Consider the following 24,201-nt stretch of genomic DNA (forward strand, 5'->3'; position numbering starts at 1 on the left):
GCATAACCTTCGACGATTCAAAACTAGTCTGATTTATGTATAATGCACCTTTGCCGGATGAAAAAGCTTTGCTTATATAATCATATATATAGTAACACTATTCTGTGTGTTTGTGTATCTGCGATAAAGCTCGCCGTAATATAATAGTCGTTTCGATTCGACATACCAGTGGTGTTACCCTAATGGTTTCCATGGGTTTCCGGAAACCCGTTGTTAAAAATCAGAAGTTTCCGGAAACCCGTTATTTAATCTAAAAATTCATATAATTTTTGACAAAAATTATACAAATCTTGAAAATTCAATGAAATATTCTTTCAATTGAAATGAACATTCAATTAAAATGAAATAAATATATGCATGCTCTCCAATAATGTGAATATAAAAAACAGGGCTGCGGAGTCAGAATCGGAGACGTGGAGTCGCGCTGTTTTGGCCGGAGTCGGAGTTGAAGTCGGAGTCGTGAAAAATAAGCGACTCCGACCAAACTTTGCTATAATATAGCAAATAAAGAAGACTCCATTTCAAAATTTAAAAATGAATTTTACGATGCATTGAAAATGGTGGAAAAAATTGACCGAGCTAATAATTTAAATGTTAAAATGGCAATACAGCAGTACCCAGAAATCATAAAAAAATCAGCGTTGATCGTTACAACATTTACGTATTTTCTGCTCTTAAAAGCCTTAATTCTGATTTGAGAGCTTCTATGAATACAGATTTATTAAAAGCAATGTTGTTTTTAAGAATAAATTCAAATAAATAATTTAAAAAAATTGATTTGATCTTGTTTTATTTTTATGCCTATAAAATGAAAAATATTTGCAAATATAGGAAAACAACCTGATAAAATTTAACATTTTGAGTCGGAGTCGTGTTGTTGGTAAATATCGGAATCGGACTCGGAGTCGTGATTTTTTTTAACGACTACACAGCCCTGATAAAAAAATGTTGCACAATATGTAAACTAATTTTTCAATGTTTTTAAAAAAATATATTTATAATAACAGAAATGATATATAAATGATTAATATTTTATAAAAAAATCTATAAATTTTTATTTAAAAAATCGTGCTGTCTCGAATATTCCCAAATGAATATGGATGCTGTAACATGAACATTCAGGGAGCGCACCATTCCTTGCTGTGGTATTTCAACACAATCATCTAATATTCCTAATAAATCAGGTGAAATACCTTCTTTTTCGTGTCTGTAACAAAATAAAGTAAAAATTAAATTAGAAAAAAGAAAATGATTGCAAATATAATTGAACAAAACTTTCAATTTACCCCAACAAAAGTATCATATCTTTCGGGAATGCAAATTGAGTTAACTTGACACTTGATGAAGATTGTTCAGCTCCAATAATTTTGTACCCTTTTCTTTTCATTTCCAGTAAATAATCTTTTAAATCAGACCCTGGTTGAACTTCGGAAATATTAACCCAATGCTCAGAAGATACACTGGCGACAAAGTACAGTAGAAGCATGAAAATATAGATTGAAATAATTAAACATAAAAAAAAGTAATTTATTACCTTAAACTCTGAAATTGTTTATCTTGAATATATTTAGTGCTACTCATAACAAGCTGTTTCACACCAAAAACTTCACATGTACGTGATAGTCCCCCTAAATTTGGCAATTTATCGATCAAAGATGCTACTATTATTAAACCATTTTGACTATTTTCATTCTATTAAAACAATTAGAAAAATATTCAAATTGTAAATTAAGTTCGGTGAAAATAAAGCATAATAGATATAATTAATACGTATTTTATGCACTTACATTATTTTCTTGTAAAATACCTAAATCATTCAACATATTTTTCCATGGAATAAATTTCTTTTGAATGTTCATCGTCTCTCCGTCATCTTTATCAAGAGCAATTGAAGTTTTATCATTGTTTTCTGCAGAATATGAACTATCAATAAATGGTGGAAAGACAATTACATCAGCACAATCGAACGATACATTCGCTTTAATATCATCTAAATATTTTGAGTATGTTGAAGAGATCAATTCATCTGGAGTCACACCCACAAAACGTGGAATCCGATTGTAAATATTATCAACACTCAAGTGAAATATTATATCTAAGTGATTAACATAGAATTCCTCTTGAATTTTTTTTAAACTTTTCTCATTGGAGCTCATTTTGAAATTACTTACTATACTGTTGTTTAAAATGGCATACTTGTCTTTGTTTTCTACCGTTTCAACTAATTGATATAATTTATATGTTAAATATTGAGCATTTAATCTAATATTAAATAACTGTCCCATCGTAAATGGCATATACGTATCCATTGCAAAAGCAAAATTTGTCCAAGCAAGACTTGAATTGATTGAACTCGATTTTTCGTTGGAATTTAGCCGATATGATAATTTTTTTTGCACAAGTATTATTTGATGTTTGACAACATGATAAATGATCATAAAATAAGATAATTGGGGCAGATTTAACAATTCAAACTCATCGACATTATCTTTCAATGATTTTTCCTGAAACCCAAAAGTATGCATTTAATAGAATATTTAAATTACATCATACACATATGTAACGTTAGTTTTAATTTACTTACACTGTGGACCAAGTGCAATGAGATATACCATTCAGCTAACATTCTTACACTAATATGATGCGGTTGATTGGTCAGTATTTTAATACACCAATTACATATTTGGAGAGTCGTCAAGTTACTCGTTGATTTCCACGATAAAAGCAATGCTTGCAAAACTCTAAGTAAAATTCTATGGTTCATTGAGTTGCCATGATACCGATGTTTGAGTTTCAATACAAGGCAAGCATTGTGTTTAAGTTCTTCTGTAATTGCAGCATGAAAAGCAGTATCTTGACGTATTAATATTTCTAGTCCACACACTTTTACTTCTTCGGTAGGATTTAGTATACTAGAATTAAAATCAAAATGTTAATCATAATCAATTATTAAGCTTATAATATATATGTATGTAGGTGTAGATTGTGTACTCACTAATCACAGGAATTCATAAAAGATAATTGAGATTCAAAAAAATGGCAAACATCAGATTCGATCCTGAAAGTTAATCATCAGATATTTAATGTATATTATCACCATAATAATTTATAATTAATTTACACATATCAAATAAATTTACCTTTGATCTTTTCTAGGAACGTTTCCAAACAGCAATGCCCTAACAATTAAAGGAAGCAATACCTCCAAATCGTTGTTGGCCAGCTTTGAAGATATTGCTTTCATCATTATGCATACAGCATACGGAGAGACTTCGCCAAAGTCAAACAGCCTGTTTCCAAAATTGATCAGAACCGGATGCATATTTGTGGATTGGAATACACTTTCGTTGAACAACAATGCGACAAATTCTCTAAGGCTTCTTTTGAATTGTTCATTCTTTCGTACTTCCAAAATCTCTTTCCACATTTGATCCAATAAGATGTTTACTTCGTGCCACATTTCTTCTTTAATCATTTTCTCCAACACAATACTTGAAAATTTTACGATGGAAATTATACACCCACTTCCACCTTTTTCCAAAAAGTCGTGGACATTTTTGTTAACGTCTATTACAGTGTCTCGGGTCCACGTATCCATCAATTTATAATATGAATAATATATTTCACAACAAGTTTGATTAAAGGCTGATACAATTCTACCATTTACTTCTCTGTCGTTCGCTATAATCGACGACATGGCACTATTAATGGCCCCAAAGAAATCGTTTATTACATTTTTTTTATCATTTATACTGAAATATTCACGGCTTTCAATAAATGACGCAGTAGTACACAAAACCTTGGCAGCAAAATATTTTTGAACGAGATCAATAGTCGGTAATTTTAGTATTACAATTGCCTTATCTATTACATATTTCATACTTGTATATAGTAAAATATTTATATTTTCACATTGTAATAGATTGTTAAAAGTCTCTATACATTGATTCACCAAATCAAAATCATCAATTTGGGTAGTAGTTTGCAAACGTCTAGATAGATAATTTGCAACTGAATCACACTGGCTTGTGATGCATTCGATAAATCTTTTGTCATAGCTTGAATTGTTTGTTTGTAGCATGACAAAAAAATTGCTAACTAGGAAATATGCGGAATCAAATTGATCATTTGAAGCGTATGATCGTTTGTCACACTCTTTTAAAAGCGAAAGTTTTGTTTTGAAAAAGCCAATGGTTTCATCGACGTTCAAAACAGAGGCATCTAAAAGTATCAATATTAGTTTTGATAGACTTTTCGCATTCAAAGTCGATTCCTTATCAGATGCGTTCAGTAAATTTACACCCATTTCAATTGTGTGATCTTTGTAATATAATTTCTTCATTAATATGGTCAATTTATTCCACACATCCATATTCCTTTGGAGTGATTGCTCGGGAAATATTGAAATCACCCGTTGAAAATCCTCAGTTTTGGGAAATGAATTTGTTTGATTTATATAAAAATTGAGCATACAATGTTGAGTGGCTGTTTCAAGCAGAGGATTATTGGCAGGATAATTTATCAAGAATTCTTGAATGTATGTTTGAATGTTTTCGTTTTGTATTGAATCTATATTGTCAATAGATGATAGAACAAAACTCAAGCAACATCTTGGAACTGATGAGGTTGACTCAGCGGCGAGACAGCGAATGATGTTCATCAATGTTTCCTTTTGACTTAGAAACTGTTTCAGTAGAGAAAAAGTATTATTTTTATCGAATTTAAAGAAATCTTCATATATAAAAATTTTATTTAATGCTCGAAGTAGTTGTTTATAAGGAAAGGACATTAAATATTGAGCATTAGACTTCTTTGTGATTGCAAGTTCTAAAGATTTTTTGACAATAGAATCTGTTTCATGCATAAGTGCCCGTTTCAACGCACAATTATACCACGATGGATGAAGCATTTCCAATTTGGGTAACAAATTTAATGCCGAATTCACTAAATGAGATTGCTTTTCTTCAAGAGTTTCCATTATAATAAAAAAACTTTTCCAACTATTTTCAAAATCAATCTTTTCTTCAGTCTTATACTTAAAATACTCATGGTCATCATTGCTTAATTTTACACTTATATTCATATCACTTTCTAATGCAAAATCTACAGCTCTTTTTCCAAGATATACACAGTACTTTCGAAGTAAACTATCATCACTGGCGATTCCATTCTGAATTATTTTCCAAAAGTCTACATTTTTAATAATAGAAGATCTTACATTGTACAAGCTATCCTGATTTGAAACGCGTGGAAAATAAAAATCTGATAATACGCATATTGTCAAAACATCATTGGCATGCAGATTATCTATATTGGCGGAAACTTTTTGCCATATAACATTCAAAAATGTAACATCTTGACAGCATTTAATTATTTGGGGAACAGTTTTCGAAAATATATTTATTTATTTATTTATTTATTTATTTATTTTAATATACAAGTATACCACAGAGTCTTTACAGGTCACCCCAATATGACACTGTGGCCAGACAATACATAAAAGATCAAATACATAAGAAAAAATAAAACAACAATAATAGAAAAACAAATAAAATAAAACATTTAAAAAATTGTACATAAAAATTAAAAATTGAAAAATTGAGAATTAATAAATTGAAAAATCAAAAATGAAAATAATACACAAAAAAAAAAACACATATATAAATAGTTTAAATTGAATTAAAAGTAAAAAACAGTAAAAATACGGATAGATTATCCGGTGAAATATTGAAAATATCAATGTGATTGCTGACCAAATTCAAGCAGCGTAAGACTCGAGCGATTGGTGAAAAAGCAAGAACATTAGTTCTTGCTTTAATAGTTTGGAACAATGGACGCAATCGATAATCAATGAGGCGAGATGGAACCCAAAATTTCATTTCTTCCAATATAGTTGGGTTGTAAATATCACCTCTTAATAATTTGAAGAAATGACACACAAGATGCATATCCCGCCGATGAGATAGGGAAGTATAGCCAACAGAACCTTGCACAAAAGCACTAGGAAACAGTTGAGGGTAGTATCCAAACTCCCTCATATATAGATAGCGGAGGAACTTCCTTTGAACTCTTTCAATTTTTAGAGAGTGAGTTAATTCACTGGGACTCCATATAATGGCATCAGATTCCAAAATGCTTCGGACCAATGCGTTATAAAGAAGACGCAAAACTCTTAAATTATTGAAATTGTGAGCATTACGTAAAACGAAACCCAGCATCTTTGAAGCTTTATTGCACATATTGGAAATATGGATACCAAACTTCCATCTGCTCTCAAACGTAACGCCAAGGTCTTTTTTGGATAATGTTCTACACAGTGGAGTTCCACCAAGATTATACTGATATAAGGTGGGGTTAGAAGACCGAGAAAAAGACATAATATTGCATTTACTAACGCTAAGAGGTAAATGATTATTAGTCGCCCAGCACCATAAAGAGTTCAAATTACTCTGAAGGACCTCACAGTCAGAAACACTATCAATTTTCATGAATAACTTGAGGTCATCAGCATATAGTAAAAAATTTGAATCTGAAAGTACCGAGCCAATATCATTCACATATATTAGAAACAGTAAAGGTCCCAAATTAGAGCCTTGGGGCACGCCAGAAGATGTGAGGTATACATCAGAGAAATGGCCATCAAAACAAACAAACTGACGACGATTACTTAAATAAGAAGTAAAAAAATCAGTAAGATTATCCGATAGACCAAAATTGGCCAATTTCTTAATAAGTATTGAATGATCAACCTTATCAAAAGCTTTAGCAAAATCGGTATAGATCACATCAACTTGATGCCCTGCATCTAGCGATTTAGTAATGAAGTTTGTGAAAGACAAAAGATTAGTAGTCGTAGAGCGTGCTGAACGAAAACCATGCTGTTGGTCTATGATAAACCGACTGCAATGGTTATAAAGTAATCTCTGCAAAATTATTTCGAATAATTTGGCTGGAGCCGAAACAATGGCTATTGGTCTGTAATTATTAATAAAAGATTTATCGTCATTTTTGTGAATTGGAGTGACTTTGGTGCATTTCCAAGAGTCAGGGAACAGAGAATATTTCAGTGATAAATTATAGATATGAAGCAAGGGATATAACAAACTGGACTTGCATCCCTTTAAAACAAAATCGGGAATAAAGTCAGGACCAAAAGATCTATTAGGTTTCAGCTTCTGGAACCCATACTCCATATCACTGATATTAAATTCAAATACTGACAGAATGAAGGAATGACTTATTTGAAACTTATTATTTGAAGATTGAGTGAATGAGTCTACAAATGCAGATTTAAAATGCTCAGCAAAACCCTTAGCGATATCTTTCGAACCTGAGAACGACTCATCACCATTGAACATCATTGTCAAATTCGAATTGTTATTATGTTTAGAATTTATAAAGTTCCAAAATAATTTTGGGTTTATGGAAATGGAATCTTCACATTTCTTAATGAAGTCAGCGTGACAAATTGAGATCAATTTTTTGGAATGAGAACGCAACTGACAGAATTCAACGTAATCATGTGAGTCCTTAGTGAACTTCCAGCGTTTGTGCAAGTAACATTTACGACTGATGACTACGATTAATTCAGCTGAGAACCAACTATGATTGTCGATTCTCTTATCTCTACTCTGTATTAAATTTCCGAATTCGAAACGTAAAAATCTAGAATTCAATATATAGCCATTCTGCAAGCAAGTAGCAATCAAGTCATCAAATATTGTTAAATACACAATACACTTTGCAACATTTTCGTCAGCAACAGGTTTTTTGTATGTGTTCAATTCAGATATCAACTGTTGTGTTATGTGCTCAACATTGTTGGTCAAACTTTTTTTGTTTAACATTAGAGAGTGGGAAAAGATTTTCAGCAGCAAGTCGAAATTTTCATCAGTGTTTTCAGGTATTTGAAGCAATTGTTGTAAGACGTAGTCGATAATAACGCCATTCTCGCAATCTTCGTCCTCTTGCAGGCACAACATAAGCTTGTACTTTATATAAACCAAGAGCGTGTTGAGCTGACGAATGCTTATGTGTGATTTTGAAATGATTTTATCAATTCCTTGGTCAATAACATATTCATCCAAGTGCAAGGTGTCAAGTACAGATAAAATATCGTCTTCTTCCAGCAATTTGGACAACTGATAAACACCACTCATTCTGATGTTGTCACAATATCAAGTTTTCAGGTGTAATGAAAAATTTAACTTATTTGACATTGAAGATATTGCGGTAACCTCTAAACGTCAAATCCACATGGAAGAGAAAAAAACTTGGCCGTAAGGAAATGTAATATGTCTACCATGCATCACTTAAGATTTCCTAAAATTTTAGGCATAAAAATACTGTAAAGGCCTGTTCATACTTAACAGCACTGCACGGCTTCAGCACTGCACGACTCCGTTTCAAATATGTCATTTTATTACATTTCTATTCATATCTACCTACACGTCGCGGTCACGTCACGTCACGTTTACAGCAATTTGGCCGAGTGCAAGGCAAAATCGGCTTACTTATACATTAGAGGCCATGACGTATTGTCGTATTGTCGAGTACATGCAATATGAATGCATACACGTGCATTCGTAGCTACGCGTCAGAATACAAGTCAGCAAAAATGTTTCGACGTTTATCGAACGAAAAATTATATATAATCGCGTTGTTGTTGGAAGAAGAAGCTCAAGAAGGCAATAAAAAATCACGGAGGCGTTTTGATGTGCATCCAATGTTAAAAAATAGAAAAACTGAAGGAGAGTGTTGGACACTGTATAAGGAGCTTGTGGATGATGGACAAAATTTTTTAAATATTTCCATAAAAAATTTAAATTTTTTTTAAATATTTGCGCCAAAACCATGTCGAAAGATTGAACAGCTGTCAACTGTCACTATCGATAATTGGTCCAAAACAGCAAAGCGGCAGACTCATGGCACGTAATTCGCGTGTATATTTCCACGATGGCCAAAAAAACGGATACGATACGTTGACGAATGTTGCTGTAAGGTATGAACAGGAAATGTCGGGTACTGCTGTAAGCCTGCCGTGACGTAAACGTGACGGTTGGTATGAATATACCCATACAAAATGTACCAAAGAATACTTTTCGTACGGCCGGATACATGCTGAAGTCGGTACGTGCTGACTAGGTATGAACAGACCTTAATAGGTACCGTTTTCAGTTTATTTTCATACTAAAAATATTAAATGAATGCTGAAAATAAAGTAAGATACTGAGTAACTGTTAAAATTTCGGTTAACGTATTTAAAATATTGATGTAATGATTGCAAACTAAAAATTTTCGGTAAAAGGATTATTGCGCAAATTGTGATCGCGCACACGAAAATTGTTGCCACAAACATCGCGAATACGGAATATCTGGCACTCGAGTTATTGTTAGTACAGTATTTCGCGTAATTTCGCTGGCACCCAAAAACTCAATCAATTGATGGAAGTTTTTAGGTGCCAGATGTTCCGTGATTGAGATATTAGTGACGTTCGAGAGCTCGCTTTTTGCGGAATAATCACCGAACCGTATTTTCTTACATTAAGCCATGGCCATAAAATAGACTGCTTAGAACCGCACAAGGTATATTGAGGTTATTTTGACGTTTGCCAATGAATCTGTCAGTAGTTTTTATCATATAAATTTAAGTCATATATTGTATTAAACAATGGCTTTTATAATTAAAACTTATAAAACACTACGTAATAATTGGAAAAAATCGACATTTGGTGTAGTTGTGTTAACATATGCAGTCAATCGTGTTAAAACTAATTATGAGTAAAAATAATATTTTGGTAATTCGCTTATATGTTATATTACCTTTATATTACATTTAATTTTATTTTTAGAACAAATTTATTCATGCGAGCTTGTTGTGAAGAAGCGGCTAAGTATGGTGAAGAAAATTTGCCTGTTTCCCGTAATCCACGTTCCATCACTGTAGTATTAAATCCAGCTGCTAATAAACGCAAAGCAAAAACAGAGTATGAAAAATATTGTGATCCTTTATTTCATCTGGCCGGTATCAGTGTGAATCTTGTGCAGACCAATTACGAAGGGCATGCTAAAGATTTAATGGAAAACTTACCAGAAAATGAATGCGTGGTAATTGCTGGTGGAGATGGAACTTTATGTGAAACGATCACAGGTAAACATTCATTATATTGCTAATTTATTGTTTAAATTTTTTCAATGATTATTTATTTTCATTGTAGGTATTTTACGTAAGGAAGAAACAAATTGTAAACGATCCGTTGGCATCTTACCTCTTGGACAAATAAACTACTTCGGGAATAACATGTTTCCGCTCGGCGATAATTTGAGTAAAGTTCGTCAGCTCACAGATGCAACAATGGCTATTATCAAGAATGAAACTCAATGGCAAGATGTAATGAAAATCGAAGCTATCGAAACAGAAGGAGAACGTCCTGGAAAACCCATATTTGCTGTTGGACATATCGAATGGGGAGCGTTTCGCGATGCATTTGTAAAACGAGATAAGTATTGGATTTACGGAGGCCTCCGGGACTATGCTACTTTCTTATTCAACGGTTACAAAAGTTCATTGTGTTGGGAATGTAAAGGTACATTGAAATTTACACCACCTTGCCCTGGATGTAATAACTGTAGATTACCCGAACCACCCAAAAAGGGCAGATGGTTAGATATATTCCTTCCTACAGTAGATAAGTCACCTAATAAAAATTTTGAACATATTATAAACGAAAATTGTTCTATTGCCGAAGAAGTGTGCTTTAAAACTACAGAATTGAATATAAAACCTAAAAGATTAAATGACAATTCGCCACCTCATTTATCTATAGCTTTAGGAAAAATGGGCCTCGGTTATTTTGATTTTGTATCTGAAGGATGGAAACGAGTTAAAAATGGACTTCCAGATGATGTCAAAGATATTCAAGTGCGCACTGTTGAATTATTACCTTTAAATATTTCAAAACCAGAAAAAGAAGTATGGATCAACATTGATAATGAAGAATTTGAAGTTAAACCTATTAAAATCACTTTATTACCGAACGCTATTAGTATATATTGCAAAAAAAGTGATTAAGTTGTTTACTTGACTTCATATTTGTCATACTATACATAAATGTTGCTATTTAAAATGTAATAATGTATTATATTAAAATGATTATTAAAATTCCTGTTATTATTACGCTTAATTGTCTCATGTTCCTTCTTCAGAATTTGATTTTACAGAGGCTTTTTACTTATTTGTGATTTAAAATTTGAAAGATGTATTCTATGTATTATATTGTGCAGTTTTTTATTGCTGCCTTTCAACCTGGAAGCAGTCATTGAATAAAAATCTGTGCGTAACCGTCCCGTCGCAATTTATTCGAACAATTTAATTATCAGAAGCAGTATGGTGCTTTCGGATGGTGTTATTACAATTGCAAATATGATATGATGGCGTGCGTGAGCGACATTGCACTCGTGGCCGCCGCAGACTGCCATATATCCTCAGTCTCAGCATGTGGTACAGAGCCCTGTAGGTGTTGCATGCGATCAGCTATTGCACCTTATTTATTATCACAAATCCCGTTCGACCGGGTTAAAGTTCATATTGACCACCGTTCGAATCTAATGTAAATTGGCTGTTTGTCTTTGGTAATTTATCACCTGTATGTGTGTGAAATGGGAAGATATCCATTGGTGGGTGGTGAAATTATTTCCAGACTTTTTGTACTTGAATCATTGTGAATTGGATATTGGTTTGATGTATTCTCACTGTGGGCTGTGAAATTAAAGTTTATTTACAAAACAATTATAATAAAATGACTTCTATATACATATGTGAGTGATGCAATGTTTATTACATACATATAATATTTTCCCATATATGTAAGTAGTAAGAGGCATAAGGATACTTGTAACATTATGAGGCAATAATGTCACTCTAGACATGAAAGTAATATCTACAATAAACAGATGGCGCTACAAATTTAATCGAAAATGTAACTTCTTATGAACTCATGAACCTACATTAGATCAGTTCACCCTTTAGAGACTTTAATTCGATAAATATCGACTAATTAGTGAACTGCAGATATTTAGTGTACTGCATACTAAGAATGCCTGTTTGGTTGCTAGGCGTAACTTTTCAATTTTGTATCGCCAAATTAAGCACATGACCATCTCATGGACTTGTCCGTATATGGTTTTTGGAAAAGGTCGGAGTCCGAGATCAAAGATTTAATCAGTTTACCAAACCAAAAGTCTCTATTTTCAACATTCATCTGGCTGAACAACGATGGAGCAATACTCATATTTTTTTATATTCATCATACATAATATTAAAATATGGTTGACCAAACAACTAGGTTAAATAAATTGAAATCTACCTCAGTCATATTCTAGTTGTAAATTTTGACATTTTTTTTTACTAAGCGTTTATTTTATTTATTTTTTGTCAATATCGCATTTCTTCAATTATAATATTTAGCAATGTTGTGTCGAAAATAAAACGTCTACACCACGAGCTCCCAACCAGCGGGGAATTCCCCTTCAGGAGGGGGGGGGGGGTTTAAGGGGATAAACTGCTGAATTGCTTGGATTCTTATTCTTATTTTTTTCTCATCAAACTTTATATTAAAAAAATTCACACTTTTTTATATACACACATTTTCACGTTTCAAAGTTTTGTCAAATGATTCTAAAAACCAGCAAATTTGAAGCAATATTTTGAAGTACATACGTATATTCATCCACAACACAAGGATATGCTTTAAAAAAACGATCGGAAGAATGTAAGATATAATATAATATTTTGTCAGACCAATGAGCGAAGTGAAATATAGAAGAGCCTTATAAAAAAATACAGCTGGATTCAACGGATGATTTAAAAAAAAAAGCGAAAATATTATTGAAGCTTCTTACGTTGTATCACTAGATATAGCAAAGCAGAAAAAACCACATATATACCTGCAATTGTGGAAACTTTGATCAAACCCTGCTTTCTCAAAATCGTGGAAATTGTATTGGAGAAAAAAAGGGGGGGGGGGGATTATATTCTAAATGATGGTGAAAATGGGAATGGAGTAAAAATGTTGGGAGCCCCTACACCACCAATTTGGAATTTTTTTCATTGTTTCATTTGCCAAAATAATGGAATTGGAAGGAGCTGTCTGAGAAGAATCTGAGAAGTTTATAAATTAGTATTAGTATGTGACTTTTTTAAATTGTATATATCATCGCGACGACGTCAAATTATAAACCAGCAGAATAGACTAATGGTTAACATATACATAATGCTTTGAACATAGTGGTCACGGGTTCAAATCCCACTGGCCAGACCTTGGATTTGTGACTCCAGGTCGATCGTTTCCTATCGGAGTTTGCCAATTTATCTGATTTTCATTGAAACGGTTCCAACAAACTGTGCAACCTTACCCATTTACTCTCAAAATCTCGAGTTTTCAGCAATCTCGAATTTCGCTGAATTCTATACAATGCTGCACATTTACAAATTTGACCATAAATATCTCTGTGAATGTTAATTGATATGTATTTACTGAATTTCGCTGAATTGTTTAAAAATGCTGCAAATTTACAAAATTTGACCATAGATGCCTATGTGGGTGTTAATTGATATGTTTTTTTTTATTTTTATTTTTATTTATTCATATACATATATTTACAGGATATAATGTTTATTTCAAAGTTGGACATGTATTCCTTATCAGATAAGAGTAGCTCTTGTGCCTGATAAGGGAGCTACGATTCTATTATAAATTCTTAAAATCTATTATAATATTTTTTATATAAAAATTACATTAAAATTTTTCAGTGTAAGTTTTTTTTGAAAAAGTGTTTAATTTTTTTTACTTGTTCTGTTTGGTTAACAATACAGCGCAATTCAGAAGGGAGATTATTATAGTTATTTATGGCTTGGAAAATATAATGGTTTTGCATTTGTGTTGTTTTAAAATTTGGTGTGATAAATTGGTTTCCATTTCTCATTAGTTTATAAAATTCTTGATATTCTTTGCTATTTTTTTCTTTACACATTTTTATAATGGAAGCTTGCTTAAATATGTCATCGATATTTGGTACTGGAAATAGTTTAAAAAGCGATTTTGTCGAGAAAGTAGAGTTTTTTTTAAGTATTACTTTTATAATAATTTTTTGCGAAACTTTTACTGAATTTAGATTGCTTTTGTAGGATCCTCCCCTATAATTCCATAGATAAGCAGATAGTGGACAAGGGCATAATACACATTTTTTATTATTTTCACATTTAAAATATTTCTTAACCTAACAAATATATATATAAATTTCCTTATTCTCTTTACTAGCTCTGTAATATGGCTTGTCCATTTCATGTTTTGGTCAATGATAACACCGAGATATTTAATTTCAGAAGAAGAGTTGATTACAGTACAAATGTATTTATGTACTTTGTATAATACTTGTATCATCAAATGTACAACGTTTCTGGCAAGGAAGGTGCATTGGAGTTACTTGTTAGGCCTTCTTGGCATGGATTAAAATAAATAAATTTCAGATGGTAATCACTAAAAATACTAAATCCGTCTTTATTTTTACTTACTTGCCTACCCTTCATACAGCCGGGAAAGTTTGCACGTTTGCATTATATAAATTCACCTCGCATGTGAGAAGAAGTTTTGAATGAAATCTCACCCTTATTCACGCGTGATTATGGCGTCGGGAAAAATAATAATAAAAGTGCGCTTTCACGATATATCAGAACCTTTATTAATAAGCGTTCACAAAGGCCAAATTACAGGCTTCGCGTCCGCTCGCATCCATTCAACGTCTCTCCGTCGACAATGGGTTGAATCTTTGAATGTAAATAGCGAACTCACCACCATTCAATGGCGTCGCGACAAGGAAGAACCGAGCTTGCGACACGTGACGATAGAGATCAAAATCGCCCTCGCATAATTTAATTTTATTTGAGATCGCGAACAGGTTTTCGGTGACACCGTCGACAGGGGCGGGATGTTGAAAAACACGGAGCACCTTCTCCGGCCAAAACATGAAAATATCGCGTTACCCCGCGCCAATAGCTGCCTTCAGACGGCCGCCATTGCCGCGAATCCAAGATGGCGGACGCGTCCATCAAAGCTGCCGCGCTCCAAGGACCAAAAATAAACCCTTTCTCCGCGCGCTGAAGCTTTTTGTGTGCGCTTTTGTCGGCCTTCTCTTTATCCGACAATATAAATAAGTCGACAATAAAAGATTGCATTCCGTGGACAGAATGCGCTTTTTTCGAGAGGAACTCTCTCATTGTGGGCTCGCATTAATTAAAGCGAATCACAGGAAACGAATCGTATTGAAAAAACTTAAAACGATCAATTTATTCATAGGTCTCTTGCACAGACCATTCACTAGTGAAATGCGTGTAAGCACTTGTTGACAATGACTATTCCTGGTAATTATTTTCAAGCATTGTCCACTCGTGAAGAATTTGACGTGTATAGACTTGTATTATTATTATTTTTTTGCAATCGTCAACTGTATTGTTTATGTAAAAGCGTGCACTGTCAAAATAGTGCAGCTAGGGATGAATGGTGTGGGTAATGGGGCAATTATCGTAAACCTCCCGTGAGCTCCTTACTCCGCTGGAGATTTTGCGGACAAATGGAAGTGTCCTTTTCCGTATTGTCTTTCGATTGGAATTTTTAAACAAATGCAAGGAGAAAACATTTCGAGCGCATTGTACGAACGGTTAGTTGAACGGGAGAAATCTGACAAGTGGTACGCTTTGGTGGTCCGCTATTTATCCACTCCTCCATTAGGCACCAATTGTTCTTCATATTGGGTATTTTATAGTCAAATTGTATTCAACAATGTTTTACTACGTTTTCAAAATTTTTTCATTGTACTGTCGATGACTATAGTAGTGAAATTTTGCACAAGTTTTATTCCTAAACTGAATATATGTATGTAGTAGTGATTTTTGACCTTCAGTCTTTTTTGCTCATGTTTTTATATGATTGAATTCTGCTAATTCCACCATCGAATTCGTCAGAAAAAAATTAAAATCTTTTGGGTAAAAAGGTAAATTAAACTTTATAAATTTATTTAGTAGCTTAAAAAGTGATCGAATTATGTATATTAATAATGTATATAATATAGATGAATTTGTAATTATAAACTAGAGGAACTAGGTTAGTTCTCTAAATCATTTACTTAAAATTTTAAAATGTCGACAATTCAATTATAATAAATTAAAATAGCTGTCCATATTGATACTGTTCACTCAGATTAGCGAAAAATTTTATTACATAAATCGCTGTATTTCGAGAGGCTCAAGAACACGAAATTAACAATTAATTAATTAATCCATAGAGACATCTGTGGATTTAGACTTGTACATAATGTTTTATATATTGTACATAAATCAAATTCAGATATTTGTGACGGGTAGCGGGTAGGATGATTTTTCCAATTTGATGGAGGAACCGTTTCAACAATGAAATCGGATAAATTGGCAAACTCTGATAAGATCCGATTGACTTGGAGTCATAAATATCCAACTTTGACCAACAGTATTAAAGATTAGCACGGGATCGAACCCGGTAACCTCTCGGTGCTAAATATAAACGCAACCACCGAGCCATACTGCTGAATATGTACATATATATAGAGATTGGCGGCCAAGTAGATCTCTGGTTATGTACATAGGTATAGGCATTCCATCGAAGACAATTTTTTTTTTAATTTACTCGTCTCTTCAAGCATTTCCCTATGAATATACTGATTTGTGTACATTAAACATCATTCTGAATTATTTTTTAGTTTGGTTTTAAATTAATTAGTAAAATATAATTTAAATAACACATATTTACACAGTTTCTTGCGTACAGATCTGGCAAGGGAAACAATTTTCTCAGCACAAATCTCGAGAAACAAATACCGAGGCATTGGAATGTTGCATTCTCGATAGATTGTTCCACATATTATTCAGAAGATTAAGTTTTGAAGATAAACAAGATGTTATTAAGAAAGGTAGCCTACTTAAGACATTTCTGTTAGCGAAAATTAAAAATTATACTCGTCAATTCAAAAATTAAAAATATACGCAATATTTTTTTGTCAATATCTAGTCCCCTGTTTTAAAATAAAAAGGTTTTTTAAAAACATACCTCCTTTTGGTTTTGTATATAATTCTTTCAGTTGTTTGTCCTCCATTTTATCAAACTCTTCAATGTTATATATAAGAGATAAGAGATATAAAAAATTACCACTTACACGAAAACCATGTGACATGCATAAGAGGTATGTAAAAATCACGACACACCACTTCTACCTACTAAAGTACGTATTTTATACTATTCGATATTACTAAAGGATAATTACTTAGCTTATGCATTGCTGGTGTTTGCATACATAACGTTGATTTAAATAATTAATGTCATTCAAAATTTGTCATTGTATATTTGATTAAAGAATTGTTTGGGTTTATATTTATCAAATAATTTTTTTTGTCTATTAATCTTTTGAACAGCAAATTTCTCTTTTCAATATATCAAAACTTCCTCATTGATATAAAATTATACAGAAAATTGTTACAAATTTATTTTTCTATAAATATCATCATTTTTAGCATAAAAAATTAAAAACAAAATAAGACACAATACCTTGCTAAGTCTGTATTGTCTGTTTGTCACAAGTGTTGCACCCCCTGGATACGAATATTGAACGCTTTCGTACGAATTTTAATGGTAATTACGCTCGTTGCTACTATGTGGTCCCTCTGGCATCCGAAATGGAACAATGATGTTCCTTGAAGTGTAGAAAATCTCCTTGTCGTCCTTCTGTTGGAGAACATTCGCCACGATGATGGACGACGCGTGCTTTTTGCCCAAATATTGTACGGTTTCACGGCACCATTGTCCTCACACCATACGGGAGGCCCGATTGTTTTACAATCGCGAAACAGAATAGACAATACAAAAAAAATGGTGTATTATTTGCAAAATGTACACAGATTTCAGACCCAAACATGCCTTTGTCCGCCGTTGATTTACAAGGTGCGTTTGAATGATCGACAGACAAATGGTTCCTGAATAATGATGTTTGAAATGTTTTGAACGGGAATTGAATAGAGTGCTTATGCTCTTATCGTTGATACGTGTTAATAAAAACAAATGCGGTATTTATAACGGTCGACTTCACATCGAATTCCACGACTTTTTCCAAGTGTATGATGCAGATCAGTCATCTTGCTGAATTTTATACGGCAACCACAAGGTCATCGAGGGCATTTAGATGTAGAAGATCCATAGAAATAGTGGGCAGGACATCGCTCATCGAGCTGTAGGCAGTCAGCGACAGCAGGTGGCACAAGAACAAGACAACGATCCATCATTCACTGGTCTCTGGCACGCTTTGTTGAGCCAATGTTTCAACTGCTATTCCAAACGTATGCGTACAAATAAATGTCCGAGGGAAAAAAATTATACAGTTGTTAAACATTAGCGTTGGCACACCTTTTTCTGAAGATGTCTGTCTATCCGTCTTCTTCCGACTATGTAATTGATGATTGATCTCATTCGAAATGGCACTGAAATGTACGCTATATTCTCTACGTTCCTTTACATTTTCATTAACTATTTAACGGATACATTTTAATGGCAGTTAGTTCAAGTAAATACTAGTACCGGTCATATTTCGCCGACACACACTTTTAACTGATCGCTTGTATGTAATTGTGTATACGTATATGATTCAATATTCGATTCCGATACAGATTCCACGGATCAAGCTGAACATACACACAGGTCACCTAAATATAATTTGGTTTAAATCGCCGAGTTTAAAGTCTTTAGTTTATATAGTACCTATGTATAAAATGTATTATTAAACATTTATAAGAATTGTAAATGGGTTTTTGAGGTTTTTTCCTATTACAATTGTAGTACAGTTGTACACCAACATTAAAATAAGATATATAGTCGTATGCCTCATCACTGAGGATCGTGACTATGATGTCTGGTTAACTACATATTTGTTTCTGGATTCGGCCAGACGCAGATTTGCCACTGTGAAAGAGCCCATCGCTTTACATATTTGGTCATAAAATAAGATAATACATATTATATGCAAATAGGTACTAACAAAAAATAAATAAAATAATATCGTAAAATAGAAAGTGATCAGCAGATCAGTTTCTGATATAATATATATGTATATAAGATGTATTGTGAACATAATTTATAAACAATAAATAGTATTTAAAAATCAAAATCAAGCTTGAACATACAGAAGCAACTTATTTAAAGCTTTTGGACTATTGTGGCATTACATGAGTTCATATTACGCCACAATGGTCGAAAAATACAAAGCGATGAGAAAAATAAAAATATATACATATATACACAGACAAAATACATTCATACATAATCATAAAAAACTTATCTGCGAGGCTTAAATGGAAGAGAGAAGATCATAATTCCACCCATACATCACATTCAATTATGAAAATAATGATGAGCGCAGACTAGCAAAAAAATAGGTTATAATAATCTCCGATAACTTACACTCACTGAGGTGGAAAATATCACATTCAGGCTTAGCAGCAACGATTTGATTTAGAAGTCGGATAGCTTTTGGAATATGTATCTTATGTATATTAACATTAATTTTAAAGCATATGTACATATGTATCTATATATGATTAGGCTCCTCACAATGATGAAATTATATGGTAAGCATCAACGTAAAATTTAACCATGAACACATACGTAAATACAAACGCAGATAAATTAAAATCATGGAACTGCAAAGGCTTATGTACAAAGTTTGAGACATTTACATAATATGATATAGTTTGATTTTTTAAATTTATTTTATTTTATTATACATCAATTAATCAAGTACACTCGTTGTGCACAATTGCACTCATTGTACACAAGCAGATTGCTCCAAAACGACGAGTGTGCTAAAAAGATTAAGAAAGGACAAAAGGAAAAAAGTACATATAATATGAGTAAATACTCATCTTTGTACTTTGGGAATTAAGTATTTTGAAATAAATGTTTATATCTACATATGAGTACTTTCTTACGAAAAAAACTATAAAATTTAATAATTCCACTTATAAATTGTCTGTAAATGTAATTTGCCGTTATTTTTTAATAAAAACACAATTAACTGGCGTGATAAATATCCGACATCCAATACAACGGATATTTGCAAGGCTTTAAAAGGTGTTTATACGCTCTTATCGTATTTTTACAAACAGGAAGTAATCTGTATATGTAAATTAATGTATATGCAACATTCCTTAATTTTTACAACAAAGAATCGGACATTAACAAATACTAGGCATTCAACTATGAGTACATGTGTATGCAGACAGGTACATGTGCAACTTTTGAAAGAATTTTCACTGACTTTTTGTACGGGAGAAAATCTTCATTTGAATCACACTTTATTGTCTATATCCCAATGTGAACAAAGACGTTAGAAAATATTCGAAAACTGTAAGGTTTGGAGCATTTTTCCAGGAAAATCTGGCAGCCCGGTGGTTAGCCGTAATGACAGCCTACTGGACCCATCGAGTTTCGACCTCCCGAGGTGACGAGAGCGACTGCACATTGTTTAGATTCACGACGTCGTTTTACAACAGTTTACAGCAATAAAACGTTGTCGTTATTTATTGGGGCTGTCAGTGAACCACCACTACCCGACGATCGAAAAGATTCACCTTGTTTTTATTACGTCGCACTAAAATCGACTACATATTATAAACGAGACCCGAGCTCAATACTGATGCGATAGTCAGATCGAACAGATATCTATTATATACGACGAATAAAATTTCAGATTATTATTATTACATTAATTGTTTCCACTGTTCTGCAAAGTCTCGGTATTATTTTTGAAAATAAAATAAAATAAATGAATACTCAATATATTGATTTTTTTCACTTCGCTTACCTTAGCAACGACAGTAGTATTAATTTTATCCAAACTAATAATACATAAAAAACTTTCGTCGTTCTGAATGTAGTGAAATTACAGTGAATTTCTTCGCTATTTTTAACATTTTTTATCGGTTTTACGTTCCAGCGGCTCTCAACTTCACGGAACCATCATTCAATGTGAGTTATGATTTGGTTTTCAGTTTGCTTATCATAAACTATAATTAATACCTATGTATTATTTGAAGTCTCATACAACACTTTTCATATATACATTTTTTTTGTACTGTAATATTGTATTACATCATGCTTATATGATGTATTAGGCGTGCATATTTTAGGCACATTTATTTTAATACGAAAAATAATAAAAAACATAGTCGAATGTATGCTTATAAATATTCCGAACTGGAAATAATAAAATTTCATTCCCATGCTTGATCGACGATTGACGTTAATAATAAAAGAAAAGGTTATAGTTGTAAATTAAACACGATATTAATTTCTGGATTGGATTGATTGTATCGTAAATTTAAATGGTGAAATATTTTCAAATGTATGATACGTATGTATGTTTAGTTTACAAGGCTCACCATCAGTCAGTTCTAACGACGCTCCTCGTTGACAATGTAAGCAAAAAAAGTACGAGATGTTGTTTTTGTGTTGAAGATGGCATTCGTAATTGTTAAACGAGGGGGGGTGCAATAAAGCAATAAATAGTGAGGTATCCTTTCACAAATCGAACGGGCCAAAAGCGAGATAAAAACAACAATATTATATATGGTATGTCGTAAACGAGTGAAACTGCGTGAAAGGACTGGCCGTTCAAAACACGCTCAAATAAAGCGATTATATTTAATAAGTAAAAATGTAAACATGTTGTAAATGTTAATTTACGACACCTCACAATTTGTGGTCGGATACTGCGCTCTTAAAAATGTACGAGATTCGATCACCCACCGATTGGGATGGAATATCTTGTTCTGTGATTCTCAATCCCTCCCCCAAATCTTACAAAACAGTATTTGTTATTTTTCTGGTTAATTATATCTGGTAAAATTGAATATTAAATTAGTAGCATTCGTTATTTTCTGGTTAATATAATTGTATGTACTGATAAGTTGATTTTTTGATGTTTTCGCAGACATTTTTGCTAGAATGAAAACTGTTAGTAAAGACGATAAAATTTATTTGCGAATTTCAACTTTCAATAACAACAAATAGGCCCTGTTTGGATTTAATTGGACTTCCATTATTTCAATTAAAAAAATTATTAGTAAGTCTAGTATCTCACATTTATTTTAGTACATATGTATGTATAATTATGTAGAAACTTTTCTAAAAACTATAATACTATTCAAGTTGGATTTGGAAGGGATTTCTAATTATCATGTACTTATTTATGTAGCTTGGACTATTTACTCAGATTGCTAAATAAAGATATTGAGGTAAGACCTAATAATTAATCGTATGTCTGACACATGTTCACTAGTACAATAGGTAATGTGATTTCATAGAAATCTTCATAAATAATTAAATATCGATTGACATAAACCTATAATGCTCCTACCAACCAGTTCTTACATCATCATCATATCATATACAGCCATTCGCAATCCACTGCTGGATGAAGGACTCTCCAGCACGCTTCCACTCGTCTCTGTTTTGCGCAACTCTCATCTATCGCACCCAGGGTTGCCAGACGTCATTATTAGAGCGGGACTGTCCCGAGTTCAGTAGACAAATCCCGACATTACCTCTGAACAAAAAGTCCCGCATTGCCTCCCGAATTAACAAAATTTGTATATGTATGTACAAAAATAGAAATGGTACTTCAACAGTAATAAGTTATTTGGTTTGGTTATCCGGGCTCTAGTTATTACTAATAACTAGAGCCCGGATAACCAAGGTGCCGTTTATTATTCAAATGTTGTAAATGCATTGTTAAAGGTTTGCCGAATCTTTTTTTACATAGGATTTACAACAATTGAACAATGAGCGGCACCTTGGCTATCCGTACTCTAGTAATAACCAGAGATTGGCGCGGGACCGTGCTATTTGAACAAAAAATGGGAGTTTTGGGGAGGAAAGAGAGCAAACTACAAACCTAGAGAGCAAAAAAAAGGTTCACCATAGAAATGGACAATGGTTGGTGCGCACGGTCGCGCCGAAGTTTAGTAATAAAAAATATCAATCCATTTAAATATTGTCCTTAAACCACACATGAAAACTTTCATCAATTAACAAAATTATTTAATATTTCTTGCAATGTTGACGTTCGATACGAAGATGTCTGTTTTTTTATTAAATTATTACATATCTCCTTTACGTTTCACTTACGATTACAAATCAGGAAAAAGTTTGCCTCTTATCCGATCGTTTTCATACTTTGCCATATTGCTCATTTTGGTCAACAATATACATAAGTAAATGGATCTTCCGCCATAACGATGGTACAAAAATATCGTGTAAGACGCGTTTGAAATTTGAATTTCTGAAAAGTGACTGACGTCTATCCAGTTTTTAGTTTTAAACATAAATAAAATAAAATTATTACTGAATATGAACACATTTTTACTGAATATGACTGAAGCAAACAATATATGTATGATAAACAGATAATATATTTTTAAAGATCATTCCGCTTATAACAATCGTTTGTATAATATTTATTCTAATGAGTGCAATCTGGAGAAAGAGGAGAAACAGATTATTATTAAAAACCGTAGAAACTGAATTAATACAAAAAAATATAATGACTAGAAAATTTTATCAAGCAAAGATTGCAAACATATTTTGAAACAAGGCAAAAGCTAGAAAAAAACTTCTGATAAAACTGTAATGATTGTACAAATTTTTGAATTCATTTTACAATATATATTTTAATAACTGTGATTCTTGTGGATTATTATGTGACTTTTTTTATATCTTCTCTTCTTTATACATATGTATGTATGTATGTACTTATTTACATGCATTATAATTTAATTAAAACAATGTATTTTTTATTTAATTTCTTCATTAATTCTTTGACTTCTTTTTTTAATCGAGGTAAAAATAGTGAGTGTCCCGATCTGCGATTTTTGAAACCTGGCAACCCTGATCTCACCCAAACATTTTCCTAATTTCGTCTACCCATCTTCCCTGCGGTCTTCTTTTTACCCTTTTGCATTTTCTTGGAGCATTCTAGCACTTTTTTTTACACCTTTCGTCTATTCTTCTGGCCACGTTGCCCGCCTATTGCCATTTCAATCTTTTCACTCTGTCCACTATATATCTATAG

The 24,201-nt window shown here is 32.6% G+C and overlaps 2 protein-coding genes across 2 annotated transcripts; one reads left to right on the top strand and one right to left on the bottom strand.

Annotated features, from left to right (window-relative positions):
- Positions 1–1,024: 1,024 nt before the first annotated feature.
- LOC143912374 (tRNA (guanosine(18)-2'-O)-methyltransferase TARBP1) lies at positions 1,025–8,159 on the bottom strand. The gene is made up of 8 exons (XM_077431654.1): positions 7,505–8,159; positions 3,141–5,190; positions 2,996–3,058; positions 2,585–2,912; positions 1,788–2,504; positions 1,535–1,692; positions 1,287–1,460; positions 1,025–1,207 (listed from the first exon to the last, which is right to left on the bottom strand). The coding sequence occupies exons 1-8, from the start codon at positions 8,157–8,159 to the stop codon at positions 1,045–1,047; spliced, it is 4,308 nt and encodes a 1,435-aa protein (XP_077287780.1). The 3' UTR covers positions 1,025–1,044.
- Positions 8,160–9,540: 1,381 nt separating this feature from the next.
- Mulk (acylglycerol kinase-like protein Mulk) lies at positions 9,541–11,338 on the top strand. Its single transcript, XM_077430589.1, has 3 exons — positions 9,541–9,780; positions 9,852–10,150; positions 10,218–11,338. Exons 1-3 carry the CDS (start codon positions 9,671–9,673, stop codon positions 11,069–11,071), a joined length of 1,263 nt encoding a protein of 420 aa, XP_077286715.1. The 5' UTR covers positions 9,541–9,670; the 3' UTR covers positions 11,072–11,338.
- Positions 11,339–24,201: the final 12,863 nt, after the last annotated feature.

This window comes from Arctopsyche grandis, chromosome 5, assembly GCF_051622035.1.
Source record: "Arctopsyche grandis isolate Sample6627 chromosome 5, ASM5162203v2, whole genome shotgun sequence".
Taxonomy (NCBI): Eukaryota; Metazoa; Arthropoda; class Insecta; order Trichoptera; family Hydropsychidae; genus Arctopsyche; species Arctopsyche grandis.